Source organism: Haliotis rufescens, unplaced genomic scaffold, assembly GCF_023055435.1.
Source record: "Haliotis rufescens isolate VD_foot unplaced genomic scaffold, xgHalRufe1.0.p SCAF_10, whole genome shotgun sequence".
Lineage (NCBI taxonomy): Eukaryota > Metazoa > Mollusca > Gastropoda > Lepetellida > Haliotidae > Haliotis > Haliotis rufescens.
In genome coordinates, this window is record NW_025963780.1 from 20394766 (window position 1) to 20418953 (window position 24188).

The 24188-nt window shown below is 40.1% G+C and overlaps 2 protein-coding genes across 4 annotated transcripts in view; one reads left to right on the forward strand and one right to left on the reverse strand.

Annotated features, from left to right (window-relative positions):
• The first annotated feature begins 3809 nt into the window (after positions 1 to 3809).
• LOC125374604 lies at positions 3810 to 10009 on the forward strand. The gene is made up of 3 exons (XM_048385524.1): positions 3810 to 3882; positions 8592 to 9104; positions 9660 to 10009. The coding sequence occupies exons 1-3, from the start codon at positions 3810 to 3812 to the stop codon at positions 10007 to 10009; spliced, it is 936 nt and encodes a 311-aa protein (XP_048241481.1).
• A 6894-nt stretch (positions 10010 to 16903) lies between these two features.
• The window catches only part of LOC124143111 (sodium- and chloride-dependent glycine transporter 2-like), a 38683-nt gene continuing 31398 nt past the window's right edge, over positions 16904 to 24188 (reverse strand). For all 3 annotated transcript variants that reach the window (XM_046511939.2, XM_046511938.2, XM_046511937.2), the window contains exons 9-14: positions 23732 to 23844; positions 21711 to 21839; positions 21392 to 21491; positions 20596 to 20696; positions 20232 to 20402; positions 16904 to 19421 (exon numbers count right to left, since the gene is read on the reverse strand). In XM_046511939.2, coding sequence (XP_046367895.1) covers positions 19314 to 19421; positions 20232 to 20402; positions 20596 to 20696; positions 21392 to 21491; positions 21711 to 21839; positions 23732 to 23844 — 722 coding nt within the window. In that variant the 3' untranslated portion in view covers positions 16904 to 19313. The remainder of the gene's footprint in view (positions 19422 to 20231; positions 20403 to 20595; positions 20697 to 21391; positions 21492 to 21710; positions 21840 to 23731; positions 23845 to 24188) is intronic.

Consider the following 24188-nt stretch of genomic DNA (forward strand, 5'->3'; position numbering starts at 1 on the left):
GAAGTGATGCACATCTTAGACCTTTACCACTTTGGTGAAATCAACAAGTACGGGCATGGTGCTGACAAACCTACATTGTAGATAAATAATCATGGAGACCCGGGATTGGAAGCCAAAATAATAGGTTTCTTGCCCGTATAAGGGAGGCAACACTGCACAACAAATTGCGGCGCTTTTGACGACTCGTGTTCTCTTTTTCATATGAAGCACACACAAGATAATCCCAGTAAATATGTATTTAAATCATTCAGATTATTCTATTAGTTCTTGCATTAAATAAAGAATATGGTTAATTCCCAAAAGACCTTTTTCTGTTACAGGGAAACAATGTTTATCCAGAATATATTTTCTGATCAAGGACATACATCTTCATCACAGGAGGACACATATTTCCTTTGCCTTGATTCTGGATGCTCATGCTATCAATCACCTGCTTGGACGAGATGTTTCAGAGGTCACTGTGATACAGGTGGAAAACAGCTGACTGCGGTGTAAACAACATCTCACAAATAAACTGTCGTTTTCATTTAATCATATAAAAGTCAAATATAACTGCTTGTCTTAACGAAATCCTAGACATTTTCCGTCTGGATTGTTTCTTTACATATGTAAACTTTTGATACGCCTGCACTTCAGACACCATCTTATTTGTTTTGTCTGACTGGATAAAAACCGAAAAGTACATATACGTGTGTTAAAGAATGGGCTGTTTTCTCTTGTAATTTGAGCCATGTATATGTAGATTTTGTATTTTTTTACGTGTCGATTACCAAATTGAAACAATATGTTAATCCAGATATCTGTACGTTAAAGAAAATGTGAAACCAATAAACAACCAACAAGTGGTATACAATCAACAAATGTATTACAAAAACTCACCAAGTTTGCAAATACAAGTTACTCCACAGCAATTACAATGGCAGTAATCAATAGAGCGGTAGTACAATATTCAATGACAATAAATAATATCGGGGCAGTGGTCAGTATCAAATACAAAATACACTGGTGATGGCAAAAGTCAGTGATATTATATATATTCATCCAGTGGTGACAGTGGTCAAGCTTTCGCGATGGGCTAGACAGGGAATCAGGGACGGTGAGCGATCCTCACATGAAAGCGGGTATCGAAGCGATGAAAGAGAGTGAGAGAGAAACTATACTTTATTGCACTACATATGGGGGTAGAGCAAACTTTATTTCTTAAATTTTAGAAATAATTTATTTTTAAAAATGCCTTCCGAAAATGACTGCGAAAGAAATATGTTTAAGTACATTAACTTCTACGAATACGGTGATGCTGTCGTCAAATCAGCCGTTTCAATCAGAGGTGGTTATAGTTGTTTGAAAACTGTGATCGAGTGTTTCCTAAGTCATCGTAGAATCACATTTTAACGGCTGAGATTAATTGATATTAACAGAATGTGCATTCGCTGTAGTGGTGACATAGTGTCACTCATTTACCATACTAGGTGTGAACCCCGGATAGTTTCCCAGAGGGAAAAAGCTACTAAACTGCACCACAGGGCCCAACTCGTTGATTTTGGTTGATTTGGGGTCATTGTACCCGGAAGGCGTGTTACGTTGCTCGACTTACCGACCACTAGTCTGTCTGACCCAGACACCGGAGAGCGGTAGGTCGGTGGTTCAATACCCTGGCCACGTCGTACATAAAGACGTTAAAAGATGGAACTTGTTGTTGCCCTGCCAAGAGATCGACCCCAAAGGGACACATCAAGGACGTCGACAGTATACTGTGTTTGAATTGGGTATCAATGTTAAACAGCGACATGGTATCTCAGTGGGCTGGCGCTATAAATCTAGAAATCTGGAATAGTACAAACAGTCACACACATATGTGCATGCATGTCGCTTTATAAATGCAATAATTTTGAACACGACGTTAAACCCCCTTTCAGTTCAGTCTCTTTACCAGACTCGACTACCGCGATGTATTCGGAAATCTACTGACTGCGACGTCAAACAACACATACACAAACAGAAGTGTTTATATACTCCATCACAGCTAATGGATATGAACAATCCCTTTAGTCACATTTATTCAGAGATAGTGGTACCCCAGGTTAATAAGTGTATATACACTGAAATATTTCCATTGATGTCGTAATTCAACATAAATTGATTTTGACACACCAGTGATTATAATCGATCTAGTTTATATGGATGCTTCTCAAAGTTGTGCTTCCCTGTGATCATTCTGTTACAGCGAAATAAGTAGGCTTCCAAGGTGTGCTTGACCAAGCATGGTACTTTCATGTCGTGTACCCTAACAGATAAACTGATAAGTGGGATAGGACCAATTCATTCCAGCTGGTAAAGTTTCATTTTTAGGGCAGTTTTGGCTTTGTATTGATTCTGTAGCTTCCAGCGTACGTTTATTGTTCATGCTCTTTAAATGGCCTGTGATCTGAAGTGGCGGTCGGTTGAATTTGGCACATCGCGTATTCTGCTGGTGAAAAAAAATATTTCTTTTCTCAAAAACAGAATGGGTAAGTTTATAACCTTCTCAATTCAATCAGTTGAACTATATAACCGTCGTTTTTTGGTATAATATATCAATTTGATAAATAATATTTCCAAGACACGACACGCGAACTATCAAACAGGATTTTTAATTGATCTCTTCATGCTTTTATCCCGAACGTCTTTCTTTCAGTTGAATAACTTTTATTTCTTGTGCTTCAGTCTTTGATAAGTCAAAAGTAACTATAACTTGTATCAACTTAATTTATCGAAATACACCCACACAGTTACTTGATATTAATGTGGTTTGAATTTTTTTAAAGTTTGGTAACGTAGATGTCGATTAGTATTATGTTTCCATTGATTTGAGAGAAATTGTTCATTATTTGTACCATGTACCTGTAAGAACGATTTCTTCTCATTTGTCCAAAATATTAAGCTGATTTAGATCTGTCGCCCGTACAAGTAATCATTTAAGAAGAGAGAGCATGTCATTTGTTACGTGTCGATTCCCAAATTGAAACAATTTGTTAAACCAGAAATCTGATAGTAGAGAATTTATTGGGAAACCAACAACAACAAAAAAATGGTATACAATCAACAAATGTATTACACGATTAACTAGGTTAACAAATTAATACAACTTACTGCACAACAATTACAATGGCAGTACACAATGGAGTGGTAGTACAATATTCAATGGTGCGCTGTGATTTTGTGTGGAGAATAGATTCTTAAGCTACAGCTGCAAAACCAGATACATTTTAAAGGGAAAAAACACCTTGCAGTGTTTGTTTTTTTATGGAGGACAATATGTATCTTTCAACAGCCTGAAGCATAATTATTTTTTATCAAGAGATTTGTGGGAAACGTTTTGTTTCCAATGAATTACTGAAAATAATTTGATCTGTAAATATGTCATATATAAGTTACAGACATTGTTACTTATCTGTTGTGGACTGTGAATTTTTATTAATGTCTATACTGGTACATTAACCAAAGGTGTTCACAGGTTGAACTCATCCCACAGTGAACATGTTGTGAACATGAGCCAATGAACCCTTTTTCATACGAGGGTTGATAAGTTCAAAGCCTCACAGGTGGAATTGCGTAATAGTGAAATCTTTTGCTGTGAACATTACAAGATGTCAAAGAGGTATATCCACAAAGATTTGAGTCAGTTAAGTAAATTGAGACATCAGTAAAATAAGCAGGGGTCTTTTGGAAAATAGACAAACTTGAGATCTAGAAACGTGCAGTGATAAAGTACTTGCAGAAAAAGGGCTTAACACAAGGAAAGGATGCCCCTTACTATGCCAATGTAAAAGATGTGGGCGGCAGTGTGTGGCAGGGAAAGCCTTGAAGACGATCTGTACGACCCCGTCCTGGGTGGCCTGTTACGTCAGCGACACCAGGAACGATTCGTGTCTAGTGATGATCCACCTATTTGAAGCTAATCAAGAAAGGTTCTTGCAACGATTTGTGACAATGGTTGAATACTGGGCTCATCGCTTCAAGCAACATTCAATCATAGTCAAAAAACTAATCAAAACAGTTTTTGAGAATAACATCACCACCACCAAAGAAGGCAATGACTTCTGTCCCATCAACTCGCATACAATACTATGATACTCATATCTTGTATTTTGTTATTTTAGATTGGATGTTACATGTATGCATGAAATCACAAATTAACTGTTAATTATTATCGATAAATATTTTTATGTTAGACAAATCAAGCACACTCTGTGTGAATTAATGTATTCATACAATACATTCATATTCCTTTAAAATCATTATGACTTTCTCCATGTACTAAAGACAGTTTAATCTGTGTTAATAGAGCTGCTGTACACAAACGTTTTCCTCCAGAACTCGTGAGCAATGTTTCAAGGAGGGAAGTAACATTAAATGTTAAAGTAATTGCATAACGAGATCTCACGAGTGCGTGACTTCATTCAAGATGGCGGCGTAAAAGGCAAAATAGCGGCGACAATAATATGAATGGATTACTGACAATCAGCGATGACACCTAATGTACCTCGAAAAGGCTATGCATGTCCTGCTCTGTCTGTAGCACCCAACACATTTTACACTATAAAGTAAGGTTTGTTGCCTTATCCCATACAGGAGAACTCTTGCCATACGACGTCCGCCTGTAAACTGAAGAGTCTGGACCAGACAACCAAATGATAGGGCAACAGGTATTCAAGTGAAACAACTTTGTGGTTACTGATTTTGTTGAACCTAAAAACGATATGTTCATTTTGAAGTACGTATGTACATGACTGTAATGATTAACGTCGAATGTATTCGGTCAACATTTCTATCCTCGAATATCAGTTAACCCAATGTGGCGTTGACATAAGAAGTCTTAAGTGACAGTAAAGGCTTCCTCGTGTTCAGGTGAATAAGATCATTCTTGTGTCGGATTAAAAAGTAAGAAGAGGGCTGTCACACAGAACACTGAACATTCAGCGTATCTTAGTGAAATCTAATGAATGTGTCTCAAATTCCCTCTTGTCAACTTTGCCTTTATATCGGGCAATATTCCAGCAGTTCCACCCTTTGGGTCACACCTTTTGATACTATCGAGCATGCTTTTTCTACGTTTTCTATTTCAAAGTGCGCGTTACGAAGCTTGCTGAACAGTTGTTGATCAGGGTTACAGCATTCACTTAGTAAAGCTTTCAAAAAGTTTCATGGTAGAAATGTAGAGGGCAGTTCCAAATTTGATGCAACAGTGACCAAAACGCAATAACCAGTTTGACTTGTAGCATATGTCCCCGGGTTTGTTCAGGTGACTATTTGATTTGCCTTTGTATGTTTTTGTGACAGGTGAGGCAGGATACTGTTGCCTTTTCGCGAACCCATGGTATCTTCAATACTTGATATTGATTCATAAACACATGATATACATGTAGTCAGAATCGTGCAATGGACTCTGCTTTGAGCAGAGATGTCTTGGAATTATAAACTAGTGTCGAAAAGAAACGATACCACCTGTTTGCAATGACATAAAAGAAAAACTAAACAATGCAGAAGTTTAGGATTGGTGTTATGCTTTTGAGAAATCCTTTCACAACATCTGTACAAAAATTTCATTTCAATAAAATCTGTACAACCAATATGACAAGCCTTGAAAGATGGGTGGGGTCGAAAAATGAACATTTCGTTAGAGCACTGATCACAGAAACAACGGGAAATGTCACACCACACGTCTCAAAGTCAAGTCAGTAGCGGGTATGTCCACCGTGAGCATCAATACATGCCAGAACACGCCTACGGACTGATGACGTCAAACGTCTGATGACGTTGGGAGTGATGCGTTGCCATTCCTCGAGGAGACATCGTTCCAAGTCCTGGACGTTGACTGGAGGCACACGGCGACGTCGGATTTGCCGATCGAGGTGGTCCCATAAGTGCTCGATGGGATTCATGTCCGGTGAACATGCGGGCCATGGCAAAACCTGTACGTTGGCGTTGGCAAGGAAGTTCTGTGTCAATCTTGCTGTGTGTGGCCTTGCATTGTCATGTTGGAAAAGGAGTCCACGAAGCTGTTGCTGAATAAAGGGCACCACAACAGGCCGTAGGATGTCATCAAGATAACGCTGTGCATTCAGGTTTCCACGAATTACGACAAGCATCGTTTTGACGTCACCACATATGCCACCCCAAACCATTAACCCTCAACCTCCAAACGGCCGGACCTGTTGGATAAAGTTAGGCGCCAAACGTTCTCCAAATCGTCGGTATACAAGCTGCCGTCCATCGTTTCTGAAGATGAGGAATCTGCTCTCATCAGAGAACATAACACGTGCCCAGTCCCGCCGTTGCCAACGTCGAACTCGCCTGGCCAAGATCAGTCTGTTGTTCTGGTGTCGAGGCGTCAGGAGCGGTCCGCGGTAGGGATGACGTGGCCGGATACCATACTGCCGTAGTCTCCTGTAGACGGTCTGTCGACTGATCCTGTGTCCAAGTGCTGTAGCCGCCGTGGACGTCGCTGTTACGGTGCGGTTCCTCAGGTGTAATACCCGGATGTAACGATCTTCACGGGGCGTGGTTACTCGTGGTCTTCCACTCCTGGGCCTGTCTGACGTCTGACCTGTCTGACGTAACCGCTGCATTAACCTGAAGATAGTGATGCGTGCGCAGCCCAACCTTCTGGCGACGTCGACGTGTGACGCTCCTTGTTGGACCATTCCAACGGCTCTCTCTCTCTCTCGATGGCTGTCAAACGTGGCATATCTTGTGTTCTTTTTGTTGCTGTGATATCAACGTGTCTGATCAGCCGTTTTATACAGTTTTTCTGCACGTGCAGAACATGCTAGAGAGGGAAATGTCACTTTCACGAAATTTACGTTTTTTCCCGGAAGTGATCACGTGTTCCCGGTATTTTTTATCGACTATGCTGTGTTTGGGATGTGCAATACGAATTGGCATGTTTTCATACTTGACAATTCACTTAGTAAAAAACAATTTTGAAAATAAGTTGGTATCGTTTCTTTTGGACACTAGTTTAGAAAGGGTTTTGTCGCTTTTAGTTGATGCGGTTATTCATCATCTATTTAGTATAACCGTCCCAATTAGATTTAATTAATGACAATGTTTGCTAATATTTTGCCAAATATGGACATTTGTAACCACAGACCTTCCTGTCTCCGGGACTATACCCTATTCACTAAACCACGGAAACGGTGTTCCATACAAGAATTAAAGTAAAATAATAAACCTACATAGATAGACCGTTCCGTGGTCTAGTGGTTGAGCGTCCGCCCAGAGAGCGTAAGGTCCGGGTTTCGATCCCGGTCCGCGTCATACCAAAAGACGTTAAAAGATGGTACTTGTTGTTACCCTGTCTGTCATTCGGCATTAAGGGGCTAAAACAAGGAGTGGTCGGGTAGGAGTCAGTATACTGTGTTTGAGTGGGATATTCATGTTAAATTGCGATGTGGTATCTCAGCACTGTAAAATCGGCATTAGCCAAGGCTAGCACACACACACACACACACACACACACACACACACACACACACACACGCATGCACGTCACTATATAAGTACAATCAAAGTGTCCCCCAATACAATGCAAGCAATCCAGTCCTCTTTTCAAAATGCAATAACAGGCTTCATTTCGTTCAATATTTGTTGATCCAGTATTTAACAGAGGAAACAAATACTTACCCCTGTTGATTGATTGACATAAACATTGAAGTAAAGTTGTTTGGGGTGGTTAATATGATTCCTATTTCATTATCAATTGACACGCTCAGGGGCACAGGAACCTCCACCACCAACAGTTTGATAAGGAAAAGCTAATGACAATAAATCGACAAGCTGCGCGTTTGGTCCAAGCGAACGAATGCAATTCGACGTGGAGTGACAGCGTTTTCTGTGTATGAATGGTTTTCCTACCAAGACTCCGTTTAATCTGATTAAAGTGGCTGAAAGGTATACCCCTGTGCCTAGAAGTGTGGGAAATATTATGTTTTAAGGGCACATATCTTCACTGTGTTTGGTTTTGCCGTAGGTGAAGTTGTGAGGTGGTAAAACTCCCGTCCATGTATATGCCCGTTGGTGGAGATGACGTTGAAGCTATCACGCAATTGTTACGGTCATGTGTGCAAGGTCTGAAGGGATGAGTAAACAATTTTAAGAGAGCCATTGTTTCACAAGGGACTCAACTGTTATGGGGTTGAGTAAGAATTGTATTTGTTTACTTCAATAAAAGGCTTACCAAACATCTGGTTCTGCCCTTTTCGGTACTCATTTAACAGGCATTTCGTTCGTGTCCTCTCTGGGGTAATGCACGCGCCATAAACAAATGCGTCGAGCATCCTTAAATATGTTTGTGAATACATTACATGTACAAAGAGAGACACTTTACATTCAGGACAAAGACATTGACTAGTCCTTTTTAGGATAAAACATTCAGGACAAAGGAATTGACCAGTGTTTTATAGGAGAATACATTCAGGACAAAGGCATTGACCAGTACTTTATAGAAGAATACATTCAGGACAAAGGCATTGACCAGTACTTTAAAGGAGAATAGATTCAGGGTAAAGGCATTGACTAGTCCTTTATAGAAGAACACATTCATGACAAAGGCATTGACCAGTCCTTTAAAGGAGAATACATTCAGGACAAAGGCATTGACCAGTACTTTAAAGGAGAATACATTCAGGGTAAAGGCATTGACCAGTCCTTTATAGAAGAACACATTCATGACAAAGGCATTGACCAGTCCTTTAAAGGAGAATACATTCAGGACAAAGGCATTGACCGGTCCTTTATAGAAGAATTCATTCAAGACAAAGGCATTGGCCAGTCCTTTATAGAAGAACACATTCAGGACAAAGGCATTGGCCAGCCCTTTATAGAAGAATACATTCAGGACAAAGGCATTGACCAGTCCTTTAAAGGAGAACACATTCAGGACAAAGGCACTGACCAGTCCTTTATAGAAGAACACATTCAGGACAAAGGCATTGACCAGTCCTTTAAAGGAGAATTCATTCAGGACAAAGGCATTGGCCAGCCCTTTATAGAAGAATACATTCAGGACAAAGACATTGACCAGTCCTTAAAGGAGAATACATTCAGGACAAAGGCATTGACCAGTACTTCATAGGAGAATACATTCAGGGTAAAGGTATTGACTAGTCCTTTATAGGAGAATACATTCAGGACAAAGACATTGACCAGTCTTTTATAGGAGAATACATTCAGGGTAAAGGCATTGACTAGGCCTTTACAGGAGAATACATTCAGGACAAAGGCATTGACAAGTCCTTTAAAGGAGAATTCATTCAGGACAAAGGCATTGACAAGTCCTTTAAAGGAGAATACATTCAGGACAAAGACATTGACCAGTCCTTTATAGAAGAATACATTCAGGACAAAGGCATTGGACAATCCTTTAAATGAGAATACATTCACGACAGAGGCATTGACCAGTCCTGTAAAGGAGAATACATTCAGGACAAAGGCATTGACCAGTTCTTATAGGAGAATACATTCACGACAAAGGCATTGACTAATCCTTTGAATGAGAATACATTCAGGAAAAGGCATTGACCAGTCCTCTATAGAAGAATACATTCAGGACAAAGGCATTGACCAGTCCTTTATAGGAGAATACATTCAGGATAAAGGCATTGACTAGTCCTTTATAGGAGAATACATTCAGGACAAAGGCATTGACAAATCCTTTAAAGGAGAATTCATTCAGGACAAAGACATTGACCAGTCCTTTAAAGGAGAATACATTCAGGACAAAGACATTGACCAGTCCTGTAAAGGAGAATACATTCAGGACAAAGGCATTGACCAGTCCTTTATAGGAGAATACATTCAGGACAAAAGCATTGACCAGTCCTGTAAAGGAGAATACATTCAGGACAAAGGCACTGACCAGTCCTGTATAGGAGAATACATTCAGGACAAAAGCATTGACAAGTCCTTTATAGGAGAATACATTCATGAAAAAAACATTGGCCAGTCCTTTATAGGAGAATACATTTAGGACAAAGGCATTGACTTATCCTTTATAGGAGAATTGATTCAGGACAAAGGCATTGACCAGTGTTTTATAAGAGAATACATTCAGGACAAAGGCATTGGTGAGTACCAAATAGAAAATACACGTGGAACAACGGAATTTGTCAGGTATTTGCTGCAGAGCAAAATTGTAAATTACCATTCTTGAGAATAAAATTTCCAAGCTATTACCTATTACCCACTCAGCTGTTGATGCAGGACATCAGTTTAGCTGTGATGGCACTTAGGACTATGACATTTTCATCTTTGGACATTCTATTGAGGACACCGGTCAAATCTTTAGATCTCTAACAGCAGGGAGGTTAAGTCAGTTCGTTGTTGGATAAAGCAGTGATGGAAAAATATATGCGGTATGAGCCTTTTAAATGTCACGCCATCTGAAAATACTTCACATCTGTTAAGACTAGTTGATCATATTTGTCTCAAGTCCTCTATGATAATGAAATATCCTCCCCTTCAAACATAGAAATGTGGACGCGACTAAGACACGATTAGATGCCAGAAGTCAATGATTCAACAGCAAGCTTTCCGAGAGTTACCATATAGATACATGTGACAACATATATATCGTTAAGGCAAGGAATGGCACCTAGCATGCATGGCCATGGCCAGAAATACAGATTCAATCAGAGTTTCCTTGATCTGATCACCGTGTAGAGAACATAATCAAACTAAAATCCTACTTCAACCCTCTAAGGTGACGCTTCAATTCAATGATACTTCATGCTGATACAACCAAACTGCAAGGCGGAGATATGTCCAGGATCAATCCAGGGAACAAGTGATGTTGACTGGAGTAAGAGGCCCTCCTTGACCTGGAAGGCACACTCGATTTTTCAATCACGGAAATCAAATAAATAGGAGTTAGGGTTGCAGTTTTTATGTAGTGTTTGGTCATGATTACTGGTCTGAAGTGTAGTCAAAGTAATGAATACTGGTCTGAAGTATAGTCAATGTCATTCAAATTATGCCCCTCCATTTTTAACATAATCAATGAGGTGAAATGGGGTTTAACGTCGCGTCCAAGATTATTGCACTTATATAGTGTGTGTGTGCGTGCGTGCGTGCGTGCGTGCGTGCGTGCGTGCGTGCGTGCGTGCGTGTGTGTGTGGCTGCTTGTACTAGTCCGGACTGATGCCGATTTATAGTGATAGCACACTATGAATATCCTACTCAGACACAGTACACTGACTCCGAGCCGACCAGTTGTCGTTTCAGCCCCTTTAAGCCGAGCGCCAGACAGGGTAACAACACGTACCATCTTGTAACGTCTTTTGGTTTGACGCGGCCGGGGATCGAACCTCGCTCTCCGAGCGGACGTTCTACCACTAGAGCACGGAGGCGTTTTTTTTTATATAATCAATTCTCTGAACGTTTTCGATATATGTTCACACTTTATCTGAAACGGTGACATGTATATATATATATATATATATATATATATATATTGTGTTACATGATTAACATACATGCTGGAGTGGGGAGGTATGATGGTTTTCGTATGCCAGGACCTGATCTGATTCCCGCATACGTACAATGTGTTTGAGGCCAATTTCTGGAATTGATATTTCTGGAATAGTGCTACACGCGACGTAAAACCACTTCCACTCATGGCCCAGTCGTCTAAAGTGCCGAAATGTTATTTACAGAGTAACGTCCCTTAGACGTGCCCGGATCTGCGCTACTGATTGATTAAATGTTGCATGGAGAATGAGTGTAAATCCATCGGTTACAAGGTACAAGAGAGCAGTTTCTGCGGCCATATGTGTACATTACGTTTTCCTTATTTCTGAACCTGCCTATATCTACCCACATTAGAACAGTCTGTCAGAAGGATAACCCATTCAGATCGAATAAAAAACACCAGGGTGTTAGGGATCGGTCAGGGAAAAACACAGAAACGTATGGTGCAAGTCAGAATCGATTTCATCGGATATCATTTTTGTTACAGATTTGGTAGTGTCCTCAACGTCTCTTAACAAAGGCGTTTTTGTAAAATGTACTGAGGCCTTGAGGAACAACCTCAAAAGCTGTGAAGTGTAGATACCAAAGGGGGGAGCTGCTGGACTATTGGTCGACTATTGGCAAGGTGAAGTCATCCTTCCCGTCATAGACCCGTGTGGATAACTTTTTATCACTCTGAATCCGCAGATCTAAATAGGATTATGAAGCAGTAGGCGGCTGGTAACGCTCTGACTTGTCAGTCAACGGAACACTCGAAACAGCATCTGTTTTCCATTTGTTTTCATCCTACTGACATTTAAGATATCAGGTTAAACATAAGTGTGCAAGTTTGTAAGGCAAGGGTGGTGAAGAAGACGATCCATAGCTGTGTCTTTACGCAATGTTGGCGAATGAGTGGTCATTTTACAGTGCTAAACTACTGTCTCGAATACAGAACGATTTCACTGTATGCAAGTCTCGGGCAATACATTCCTTTGTCAGCTAGGGAACTATTAGACTCTCTAAAAGTTTCGAGGAATATAACCCTTTGTCAACTAGGGAACTATTTGACTCGGGTAATATAATCCTTTGTCAACTAGAGAACAATTAGACTCGCTGCAAGTCTCGGGTAATATAATCCTTTGTCAACTAGGGAACTATTTGACTCTCTACAAGTCTCGGGTAATATAACCCTTTGTCAACTAAAGAACTATTTGACTCTCTGCAAGTTTCGGGGAATATAACCTTTTGTCAACTAGGGAACTATTTGACTCTTTACAAGTCTCTTGCAATACATTCCATTGTCAACTAGAGAACTATAAGACTCTCTACAAGTATCGGGGAATAGAGCCCTTTGTCAACTAGAGAACAATTTGACTCTCTGCAAGTCTCGGGTAATATAACCCTTTGTCAACTAAAGAACAATTTGACTCTCTGCAAGTCTCGGGTAATATAATCCTTTGTCAACTAGGGAACTATTTGACTCTCTACAAGTCTCGGGCAATACAATCCTTTGTCAACTAGAGAACGATTAGACTCTCTACAAGTCTCGGGGAATATAGAACTATTTGACTCTCTACAAGTCTCGGGTAATATAACCCTTTGTCAACTAGAGAACTATCAGACTCTCTACAAGTCTCGGGGAATATAGAACTATTTGACTCTCTACAAGTCTCGGGTAATATAACCCTTTGTCAACTAGAGAACTATCAGACTCTCTACAAGTCACGGGGAATATAGAACTATTTGACTCTCTACAAGTCTCGGGTAATATAACCCTTTGTCAACTAAAGAACTATTTGACTCTCTGCAAGTTTCGGGGAATATAACCTTTTGTCAACTAGGGAACTATTTGACTCTTTACAAGTCTCTTGCAATACATTCCATTGTCAACTAGAGAACTATTAGACTCTCTACAAGTATCGGGGAATAGAGCCCTTTGTCAACTAGAGAACAATTTGACTCTCTGCAAGTCTCGGGTAATATAACCCTTTGTCAACTAAAGAACAATTTGACTCTCTGCAAGTCTCGGGTAATATAATCCTTTGTCAACTAGGGAACTATTTGACTCTCTACAAGTCTCGGGCAATACAATCCTTTGTCAACTAGAGAACGATTAGACTCTCTACAAGTCTCGGGGAATATAGAACTATTTGACTCTCTACAAGTCTCGGGTAATATAACCCTTTGTCAACTAGAGAACTATCAGACTCTCTACAAGTCTCGGGGAATATAGAACTATTTGACTCTCTACAAGTCTCGGGTAATATAACCCTTTGTCAACTAGAGAACTATCAGACTCTCTACAAGTCACGGGGAATATAGAACTATTTGACTCTCTACAAGTCTCGGGTAATATAACCCTTTGTCAACTAAAGAACTATTTGACTCTCTGCAAGTTTCGGGGAATATAACCTTTTGTCAACTAGGGAACTATTTGACTCTTTACAAGTCTCTTGCAATACATTCCATTGTCAACTAGAGAACTATTAGACTCTCTACAAGTATCGGGGAATAGAGCCCTTTGTCAACTAGAGAACAATTTGACTCTCTGCAAGTCTCGAGTAATATAACCGTTTGTCAACTAAAGAACAATTTGACTCTCTGCAAGTCTCGGGTAATATAATCCTTTGTCAACTAGGGAACTATTTGACTCTCTACAAGTCTCGGGCAATACAATCCTTTGTCAACTAGAGAACGATTAGACTCTCTACAAGTCTCGGGGAATATAGAACTATTTGACTCTCTACAAGTCTCGGGTAATATAACCCTTTGTCAACTAGAGAACTATCAGACTCTCTACAAGTCTCGGGGAATATAGAACTATTTGACTCTCTACAAGTCTCGGGTAATATAACCCTTTGTCAACTAGAGAACTATCAGACTCTCTACAAGTCTCGGGGAATATAGAACTATTTGACTCTCTACAAGTCTCGGGTAATATAACCCTTTGTCAACTAGAGAACTATCAGACTCTCTACACGTCTCGGGGAATATGGCCCTTTGTCAACTAAAGAACAATTTTACTCTCTGCAAGTCTCGGGGAATATAATCCTTTGTCAACTTGAGAACTATTTGACTCTCTACAAGTCTCGGGGAATATAACCCTTTGCCAACTAAAGATCTATTTGACCCTTTACAAGTCTCTTGCAATACATTCAATTGTCAACTAGAGAACTATTAGACTCTCTACACGTCTCGGGGAATATAGCCCTTTGTCTACTAGAGAACAATTTGACTCTCTGCAAGTCTCGGGTAATATAATCCTTTGTCAACTAGAGAACTATTTGACTCTCTACAAGTCTCGGGGAATATAACCCTTTGCCAACTAAAGATCTATTTGACTCTTAACAAGTCTCGGGAAATACAATCCTTTGTCAACTAGAGAACTATTAGACTCTCTACAAGTATCGGGGAATATAGAACTATTTTACTCTCTAAAAGTTTCGGGGAATATAACCCTTTGTCAACTAGAGAACTATTTTACTCTTTACAAGTCTCGGGCAATACAATCCTTTGTCAACTAGAGAACTATTAGACTCTCTATAAGTCTCGGGGAATATAGCCCTTGTCAACTAGAGAACAATTTGACTCGCTGCAAGTCTCGGGGAATATTTCCCTATGTCAACTTAAGAACAATTTGACTCTCTGCAAGTCTCTGGTAATATAATCCTTTGTCAACAAGTGAACTATTTGACGCTCTACAAGTCTCGGGGAATATAGAACTATTTTACTCCCTAAAAGTTTCGGGGAATATAACCCTTTGTCAACTAGAGAACTATTTGACTCTCTACAAGTTTCGGGGAATACAACCCTTTGTCAACTAGAGAACTATTTGACAGTTTGCAAGGTTCGGAGAGTATTAGCTTTGTGAACTAAAGAACTATTCAGCTGCATGCGAGGCTTAAGAGATACAGTATTTGCTATTTACAGAAGTATTTGGCTGTGTGGAAGATTTGGGAGATGCATGTTCGGCATGAGAGATACAACAACCCTTGCAGGCTAAACAAGTAATGTGTCCGCATTTTGTCTCGGTAAATTTAAACTGGGTCGATTAGATAACTATTTGGCTGCATCCAACGTTTGGGCGGAAAATGGCGTGTTCATGGCGTTTACATGCAATGTTTTGAAAGTAAAATCCGTGTGTTCCAGAGACCTATTTGGCTTTATTAATAACTGGAGAGCAATATGAGTGGTCCCCAGCTCCTCAAACAATAACTGTGATTGCCGAGTAGATCAGCAATCCAAATTTGTATGAATTTTTAAACGAATTCGTGCATGTCACACGACAATTTAGGTTCTTCCATGTCATAAAAAGACACAAATATGCGTCTAACCTTAATCCAGCAGGACTATTCTGTCATAACGTTTGGAAGACTGGAATAAAGCGTTGTTGTTTAGAAATGTAAACTCAATTACATTTCTATCTGGGGACTGTTGAAGTTGCTGACATACGTTCCTTGCCTTCACGGGGGGCATGGGGCACCCAGTTGTCTAAAGCGCCGCATTTCGCTGTGCAGAGATGCGTCCCTTGGGCATGCCAGGAACTAGAAACCCCTGTTCGCCCCGTTTAAATTTCTAGGTTTGTCAGCACCATACCTATGCCTGTGTGTTTCGCCGAAATGGTAAACGTCTAAGACCTGCCTCACTTCGGACTTTCCTCCCACACGCCGTGATATACTGGAGTACTGTTTACAGCTGCAATCACTGGATTGTCTGGTCCAGACTCGATTATTTACAGACCGCCGTCATACAGCTGGAATATTGCTGAGTGCGGCGTTAAACAACAACAACATAAACACCAACTCACTTCTTCATCGCCTTCACACACAAAACTATACCACACCAACCGGATGTCAATAAATTATTCTAAGGAATGTAAACATGTAGCCTTTTGTATGTGTGTTTCGTTTTGGTATTAAATGTGACAAATCACATTTTCAAGCTTTATTGTTTTTGATGTACACGTGGTATAAAAAAAGAGAAAAAATGAGGCAGATATCTTCACTACACAGATGTGATACAGCGCAAATCAAACAAGTAACCAGTCTACATATGTGCTACACATTCATTACCTAGGGAAGAATGTATTGCTGTGGGGACATTGGACACATTTGATCATCCGTGTACACAAAGGGATGAGTGCACGACCAATGGCGCGTAGCAATGACTGCACAAATGCTTCTTTGCCGAGCCAGGATCCGGTGACCGTTGGTTCGAATCCCAGATTCGAGCTGCCTATGATCCTTGGGTTGTCAGCACCATACCCATGCCCCCTGTTTTTACGAAAGTGGGACACAAGCCTACGATCTGCATCACAATATGGAATCTCCTCTCCAATAAAAAGAAATATTCTTTGGGACAAACCACAACTCATTCACTTCACATCTCCAGAACAAAAATAATTATACTGACACTTGATACTCGATAATTTTATTTCCATAGAAGATTTGTGTTTACACAGTACGTATAGTAAACAAATATGTAGAATGTTGAAGCTCTACAAGAGCATTTTGTCGCTCTTAATACAAGAACGACTCCACAACACCACGCTATCATGCAGTGTTATATAAAGAGGATCTGTTTACATGGACTTGAATCACTGATCGGTAGTTTATCTGTTTATAGCAATTCGTTATTAGTAGCGACCCTTTAAAATCTTGGACTAACGATATATTTTACGAGAGCTTCAACTATCCACTCTCCCGTACGCGAGGATACAACTTCGCAATATAACAGCAATACGCAATAGAAACAACTTCTTAGATGATAACTTCGCAAGTGAAGCCACATACATATCTTCGGATTTTCACCCCAATGTTAATAAAAACGTTTTTTATAATCCTAAAAACTATCTTCTAAAATCTGAATCCATTGTACGATTCCGATTATATCACGAGCATGTGTTTACGAATCACTCTCAAGTAGTAAAGACACCAGGTGTTCGCGAATAGGTTTGTATCCTGCCCCATCGGTGGCACCCGTCAGAAACACATGCAAAGGCATGTCAACTGTTCACCTGTGCAAACACGGAAACGTGGTACGTCACAACAGCAAATAGCATCTGACATTATTTTTGTTACCAATACGTCAAATTTGGACATGTACTCAACACGTGCACCATACAAAATGAAAAGCCTTACAAGGAATGGATACCATGAATTGGAATAAGTTGGATTGGTACGTTTCGCTGAAAGCAAAATAGGTTTACCTTAAGATAAGGTTTCGACATGCTATTTACAGTCCGAATGAAACCTCGTTAACATGGACAGTATTATGAAACCGTCTGCAATTAGGATATGTTTTCATGCATCAACCAAATCCCGTTAGTCGCCTCTTACGATAATCATGTTATGTAAAGCATGATTTAATGAAGACCAATTCTAAACCGGATCTTCACGGGTAATCTCGAAAACGAAGTAAACTACCTTTCCCGAATGAACATATCACAGTCCGCGCCATGTTATTGTTGTGAATATTGTATTCACCCTGTCGTTTCTGAGCACCATCGTACCAACACTCAAAACCCGTATCTCTGTCCAGAGTTAGTTTTCGTTTGTTAAAATCGAAATTCCGAATTGATATGTTTTTGAGATTCCGCATAGAAATGAAACATTTTTAGAAAGCTGACATCTGATTGGCTCAAAACCCAAAGCATCCTTCATTCGCTCAAAGGTCGCTCAGAGTGGCTTCATATCGGGGTAAAAGATGTGATTTTAATAAGATTGCAAGATTGATGATGCGGGCATTGATGAAGCAGTACACTCTCTCACCTAGTGGAATATGATTCAGAACATGTTATAAATAGGAACATATCAGTTTTAACTGACTCCATAGAGCGGTTATCCGTTATACGAAAAATACCAGTAAATTAATGTTGTTTTTCTCCGCTATCAGCCATGTGTTTCCAGCTTCGACAAGGTAGCGAGTCTGGGTCAGGCGCGTCAGTGGTTGATAGTATGAGCAAATATCGATAACAATAACAACAAACAAATAAAGCATTGGGCATTCCGCACATGTTCCATATCGGAATCCTCACCGGGAAACTAAATCATGAAGTGGGTTATTTAAAAGTAGGTTATTGAAAACCAAATCGTTTCAATTGAAATATAAACAGTAACGAAATGCTAAATAATAGGCAATGAAGGACCGACTGTGGTCTGGCGGTAGAGCATCCCCCGGAGAGCGGAAGGTCAAGGGATTCCCCGGCCGCGTCATACCAAAAGACGTTAAAAGATGGTTCTTTTTGTTACCCTGTCTGGCGCTCGGCATAAAGGGGATAAAACAATGACTGGTCGGCTACGGAGTCAGTATACTGTGTCTGAGTGGGGTGTTCATGTTAAACTGCGGCATGGTATCTCAGTGGGCTGGCACTATAGAGTCGACACGCGTGCATGTACGTCGCTATGTAAATGCACTAATTATGGATGTAACGTTAAAACCCCATTTCACCTCCAATGATACAATGATGATGTTAACATAATGTAAAAACATACTCGTGTGGATTAAATTAAATTTGCAACTATGAGGTAAAGTTGATAACACTGGAAGCAAACGCAATGGCGAAATTTCTGTTTCGGATATATTGAACGTTTTAGCACAAAAACACTTGACCGATAGATGTCTATGGTGTGATATGTCAGCAGAACACGTGTGGGGAATGGAAGGACGAGTACATTATCATGAATGATGGTCTTGCTGATATAAGGAGGATAACAGTCATTGGGTAGAATAGTCTCCCTTGTGGTTTGGGTTCGAATCCCAAACATGAAACAATATCACAAAAGTTCGGCACATTGGGGAAAATTGTAACCCTGATTTAGTGCTCATGTTTTTGCTATCAGTTCGATCGTCGTAGGAGTCGTTCCATCTTCATCAGTATCAGGGTCGTGTGTCGCCCATCTGTGCTTAGGCTGGAAGGCGATGCGTATTTTCTGGGGGCAAATAAAATAATTTATATTAGAAATAATTCGTAGATTCCCATTTACACGCTACACCGACAGCCAAGAAATAAGACGGTAATATGCAGTGGGTGGTGGAATGAACTGTTTGTGAACAAGGGCATGAGTGAGTGAGTGAACAAGGGCATGAGTGAGTGAGTGAGTGAGTGAGTGAGTGGGTGAGTATGGTTTAACGCCGCTTTTAGCAATATTCCAACAATATCACGGCGGGGGACACCAAAAATGGGCTTCACACATTGTACCCATGTCGGGAATCGAACCCGGGTCTTCGGCGTAACGAGCGAACGCTTTAACAAACTAAGCTACCAAGGCGAACAAGGGCATCATGTTTTAATGTGTGAGAATTTGGTTTGCTACTAGACTTTTAGGCAATATGAAATAATCTTAATGAAATATCTCGACCTCCATAACTTTCCCGCCATATATCATCAAACCAACCAGATGCTCAAGGAACTACATCGGTACAGCTGTGAACTAGCAACGAACTGTTGGAGGAAGAAATCGAACAGTACACAATGGCTTGAAAAAAACATATACACGTCGCAACGAAATTCGTTTTTTGCACTCAACATTACTTGCTGTTCGTAGATAATAATGTACGATTCCGATTATATCATAAACATATTTTTATTAAACACCTTCAATACACACTTTGTTCAAAAACTTATGGGTAGAAGACCCCGTGACATTAAACACGGCGCGTTAGTGTAAGCCTCGTTGAGGGAGTAGAGCTTGAAATGAGCTCTGGATCTACCTATTATACATGACATTGAAAGAACTCACCTCGCGTAAGGAATCTCCCGGGGCCGTGTACACGGAATGGATGAGGAGGATTGGGGTGGGGATGACGGTGGCAACTGAAATAAGCCATCCGAACCATTTGGCCCACGGAGGAAAGTTGTACTCTTCAAACTGGGGTGGGTGGTAGGAGTACAGCGAGAAGGCGAACATGACCTGCAATGCGAACACAGGGAGAATCACAATAAGGACCGTTTAACTACTGTCACTCAAACTGGGTCGGGCGGTAGATGTAGTTTTTCCAACACCTGGTGACATCACTAATTTATAGTGACCTATGATTCATTTAAATAGAGCAGCCTCAATCAGCATGCACACGTTGAAGGATGATTGCGTCGGGTATACTCACAGCTAATAGAATCGGACAGGCAAATCTCCACAGAAATGATATGATCGGGGACAGATGTTTGCCCCAGAGTAACACCATAGCCTTGTCTATCCTCTTCACTCCTGAAATATCGGAAGAATCAGTAGAAGACGAGAGAGTGAGGACTAAGGGGTTCAAGGCTGACGAGTGTTTCAAATTTGTTTGTTTATTTGTTTGTTTTGTTTAACGCCGCAGTCGGCAATATTCCAGCTAAATGACGGCGGTCTGTAAATGATCGAGTTTGGATCAGACAATCCAGTGATTGACATTATCAACATCGATCTACGAAATTGGGATACGTTGATATGCATCAACCAAGTCAGTGAGTCTGACCACCCGATCCCGTTAGAGGTCTCTTGTACAAGCATGGGGTGTTGAAGACCAATTCTAACTCGGGTATGTTCACATTTGCTAAGGCTGTATTTGATACCGCGAAAACACCCTTAACAGACCAGAAGCCCCACTGAATCGTAATATCATCATTGCTGTTGCACTTAATGATTTGCGAAATGTTTCTAAAGTTACCCGGCCGAAAGACGAACTAACTTCTCAGGTTAGGTGAGGATTTCGACCAGATCTTATGAGGTGTGACCCAATGATATAGAGAAGTCAATTATCTAAAGTTTATAAAATTTATTATGTTAAAAGGGCCTGTGAAAATGAAACTAAAAAAGTTGTGTGAATATAGATTCATGTTTGGTAATACTATGAAATCCTTGAGTTGTGTGATCACTGATGGGTATACCCTAAAGTACTATTAATTTAATTGTATACGCACCATATATCCAGCCGACAACGACGCATTCCAACATAGCGAAAAGGATGATAGCAGGGAAAAAAGCATACCACTCCACAAGAGTGAGGAAATATACCCCGCCCTGTAGAACAGAAAAAAATGTTTTATTTGTTAATTTACTGGTTTTTGTTAACGCCACACTCGAGCTATATGATGGCGGTCTGTAAATAATCTACAAACCGAACATCTGTTTGAACAGTATTTCAGTTATATCACGGCGTATTAGCTTAACGAGGGAGGAGAGCCAAACGTAATGCTGGTCATTGACGTCTTGAAGACGTGAGACAGGACAAGGACGAACCTGTGTCATGTAGGGCAGGGCTAGCAGGAAGGACGGGAACAACACGCAGGCGTTGAGGAGCCATCGTCGTCTGGCGAAGTTCGGGAACCATTCACTGAACATGTTTGTCACAACTTCATAAGATGGAACCTTTAACATAAATAATATATGTCAGTTGGGTTGAAACGTCCACACTGCGTCTATTCCTCATATGTAACCATGACGGGTTGATTTTTTTATTCCTTGAAAACATTGTGTTTACTCATCGAAATCTCTTTTGCAAATAAAGCCAGTATAAAGTTGTCTCATTGAATTGTCTATTCCATACGTGGAAATAATTCCTGAGAATTATAACACTAACTCCCCAAACTGTCTTTTCCTTTTATGTATACCAAACCACTAAATCACCTACCTGTCTATTCCTTTTATGTGTACCAAACCACTAACTCACCTACCTTTCTATTCCTTTTATGTGTACCAAACCACTAACTCACCTACCTGGCTATTCCTTTTATGTGTACCAAACCACTAACTCACCTACCTTTCTATTCCTTTTATATGTACCAAACCACTAACTCACCTACCTGGCTATTCCTTTTATGTGTACCAAACCACTAACTCACCTACCTGGCTATTCCTTTTATGTGTACCAAACCACTAACTCACCTACCTGGCTATTCCTTTTATGTGTACCAAACGACTAAATCACCTACCTGGCTATTCCTTGTATGTGTACCACACCACTAACTCACCTACCTGGCTATTCCTTTTATGTGTACCAAACCACTAACTCACCTACCTGGCTATTCCTTTTATGTGTACCAAACGACTAAATCACCTACCTGGCTATTCCTTTTATGTGTACCAAACCACTAACTCACCTGACTGTCTATTCCTTTTATGTGTACCAAACCACTAACTCACCTGGCTGTCTATTCCTTTTATGTGTACCAAACCACTAACTCACCTGACTGTCTATTCCTTTTATGTGTACCAAACCACTAACTCACCTGACTGTCTATTCCTTTTATGTATACCAAACCACTAACTCACCTGACTGTCTTATCATTTTATGTGTACCAAACCACTAACTCACCTGACTGTCTATTCCTTTTATGTGTACCAAACCACTAACTCACCTACCTGGCTATTCCTTTTATGTGTACCAAACCACTAACTCACCTGACTGTCTATTCCTTTTATGTGTACCAAACCACTAACTCACCTGACTGTCTATTCATTTTATGTGTACCAAACCACTAACTCACCTGACTGTCTATTCCTTTTATGTGTACCAAACCACTAAATCACCTACCTTTCTATTCCTTTTATGTGTACCAAACCACTAACTCACCTGACTGTCTATTCCTTTTATGTGTACCAAACCACTAACTCACCTGACTGTCTATTCATTTTATGTATACCAAACCACTAACTCACCTACCTGTCTATTCATTTTATGTGTACCAAACCACTTACTCACCTGACTGTCTATACCTTTTATGTGTACCAAACCACTAACTCACCTACCTGGCTATTCATTTTATGTGTACCAAACCACTAAATCACCTAACTTTCTATTCCTTTTATGTGTACCAAACCACTAACTCACCTAACTTTCTATTCCTTTTATGTGTACCAAACCACTAACTCACCTAAATGTATATTCCTTTTATGTGTACCAAACCACTAACTCACCTGACTGTCTATTCATTTTATGTATACCAAACCACTAACTCACCTACCTGTCTATTCCTTTTATGTGTACCAAACCACTAACTCACCTGACTGTCTATTCCTTTTATGTGTACCAAACCACTAACTCACCTGACTGTCTATTCATTTTATGTGTACCAAACCACTAAATCACCTAACTTTCTATTCCTTTTATGTGTACCAAACCACTAACTCACCTAACTTTCTATTCCTTTTATGTGTACCAAACCACTAACTCACCTAAATGTATATTCCTTTTATGTGTACCAAAGCACTGACTCACAAAACTGTATATTTGTTTTATGCGTACCAAAACCTTGACTCACCAAACTGTCTATTCCTAATGTATAAAGCATCACAAACAAGAAGACGGACCAAAGCTGAGGCAAGGGGAGATATGAGGCTGCCTCCGGATATGTAATAAAACCCAGCTTGAAGCCTGCAAAGAGAAACAAATGATTCGTAAGAATATTTTGATGAGAGACATTAACACGAAGTAAAATCAATGTTTTATGTTCTTTGTGTTACAGTGCCGAAATACTGTTTAGTAAATTTGGCGGATTTTCATCACCCATCTAAATGAAGGCTTCGTGGGTTCTTGAGTCAATCAGATATCAGCCTTTCTGAAATGGCTTCATTTTATTTCTTCTTCGATTCGGAAATTTCGATTATAACAAAAGAAAACCCACACAGAACACAACTGGTACTCCATGTGAATCTAAAGTTCAGATATGAGAGGATTTGTATAATATCTACAACAATAAAAGGGCGCGGCCCTTTTAA